General features: G+C 37.7%; 1 protein-coding gene across 1 annotated transcript; it reads left to right on the top strand.

Moving 5' to 3' along the window:
* The first annotated feature begins 205 nt into the window (after positions 1 to 205).
* Positions 206 to 1,569, top strand: LOC108197752 (ethylene-responsive transcription factor 5). The gene has a single exon (XM_017365447.2). The coding sequence runs from the start codon at positions 322 to 324 to the stop codon at positions 1,144 to 1,146; it is 825 nt and encodes a 274-aa protein (XP_017220936.1). The 5' UTR covers positions 206 to 321; the 3' UTR covers positions 1,147 to 1,569.
* Positions 1,570 to 1,946: the final 377 nt, after the last annotated feature.

Here is a 1,946-nt window from a genome sequence, read left to right as displayed (position 1 = left end):
TAAAGAGACTGATGATGAAGAATAATCAATGGTCATGGTTGAACCAAGATATACACCTCATCCGCACATGATAATAACCCCAAGCGCAAGGATGTTTCCACCCTGGCTCGTAAGTAAGACCAAAGAAGCTCGTGCTAAGCTAAGTCTTCAAGTCAATACTTCCAAAACCCACATTTCATGTCCCTCCACACTCTATATAAACCACTCTCTTCTCATCTCGTATCCTATCACTTCCATTTCAATTTCTACCTCTTCATAAAAAATTCATTAAATTCCCACACCTTAAATTTCCACACCTTTTTCATCACCACTTGAAAAAAAATGGCCACCGAAACCGAAGTTTCGGCGCTTGAAATTATCAGGCAGCACCTTCTTGAAGAGTTTTCTCCTGTCGACACTTTTATAAATCATTTTAGCCAGTTCGATTCGGTTTTTATCGCGGATAATTCTTTCTCGCCTTCCGACTCTTCCTCTTCCTCCGCTTCTTCATGTACCGAAATCGCAATTTCCGATTATTTCATGCCTGATGAAATCGATGCGTTTTCGTTTTCTCAAGATTTATTTATTTCCGATCAGAATCAACATATTCAACAACAGTTAAATATCGAGCTTCCCGAGCCTGATAAAAATTTCGAACTCACCGAATCAAAATCAACTCAGCCTCAGCACACGAAATCATCGACGAAAGAGGAAGACAAGAAGCACTACAGAGGAGTACGAAAGAGGCCGTGGGGAAAATACGCAGCCGAAATTCGAGACCCGAACCGAAGAGGCTCCAGGCTGTGGCTAGGCACATTCGACACTCCAGTCGAAGCTGCCAAGGCTTATGATCGAGCTGCGTACAATCTTCGCGGTAGCAAGGCCATTCTTAATTTTCCTCTCGAAATCGGAAAATCTAATGACGAGGCTGGTGCAACAAACCGTGGTCACAAAAGAACTAAACAAGTCACAAATATCGAAGATAACACTGCTTCAACAAAAAAGCCGAAAGCAAGTACGCAAAATATTAGTAGTAACAATGTAACGGACTGTCTACCACCAGTGTTTACACCGTCTTCGAGTTCAGAAATAATGAATTTATCTGATTTTCCTCCGTTATCTCCGCTTGCTTCACTGGGATCGTATCATCAACTACTCGCGTTATGAGTAAATTCCGTCGTAAATAGCCTGTTTTGTTGCTGAACGTTGTGGTGAGCTACGAACGCAACGAAGTTCATCGGTGATGGCCCAGGATAAGGACAAAATCATGGTGTTCGAGCTAAATTATTTGAAAGAAAGAAGCGTACGCTTGCAGTAACATGCAAAGAGGAGCCACGACGGGGAATAGGGCTAGAAATAATAAGACGAATGTATGCAATAATCGATGCTAATCTCTGAACACGGCTGTGATTAAGAAAATGATGATTAGTGATTTGATTACATTTTACGATGATTTGCCTCCTTACTATGCAGTGTGAACATTTTAATTTACTCTATGTACACTCTTGAAGGACGTGCAAATATGATTATTATCTTATCATTGTAATATAAATTTGCTGTTTATCTTATTATATTAGTATTATTGTGGAACCCTAAATTTCAGCTTCCCTTTTAATTAATTTTTTAATTTTCCCAAGTAGATCTTGTAAGAGATCCTCAATCTTTACTTTTATATTTTTAATTAAAAGGGTGTCAATTTTTCCACATTTGTTTTACTATTGACATTTGTCACTATCTGATTACCTTTTTACTATTTAAATATATGAGTAACTTTTTAAATACATAGTATCACGGAAACATGTGAAATACAAAAAATTAAGTATAGTAATCATGGTACAATTAGGTCTAAAATATGTGGTAGCTAGAATCAGATGTATCTTTAATTAATCCTGCCGCAGGATTTGAGAATAATTAAGGCAGGATTTGAGAATAATTAAGGGGAGTAGTATATAATTATTAAGCAATTT

This window comes from Daucus carota, chromosome 8, assembly GCF_001625215.2.
Source record: "Daucus carota subsp. sativus chromosome 8, DH1 v3.0, whole genome shotgun sequence".
In the NCBI taxonomy this organism is placed as follows: Eukaryota; Viridiplantae; Streptophyta; class Magnoliopsida; order Apiales; family Apiaceae; genus Daucus; species Daucus carota.
Note: the sequence above shows the minus strand (reverse complement) of the source record. Positions and strands in the feature narration are given on the sequence as shown.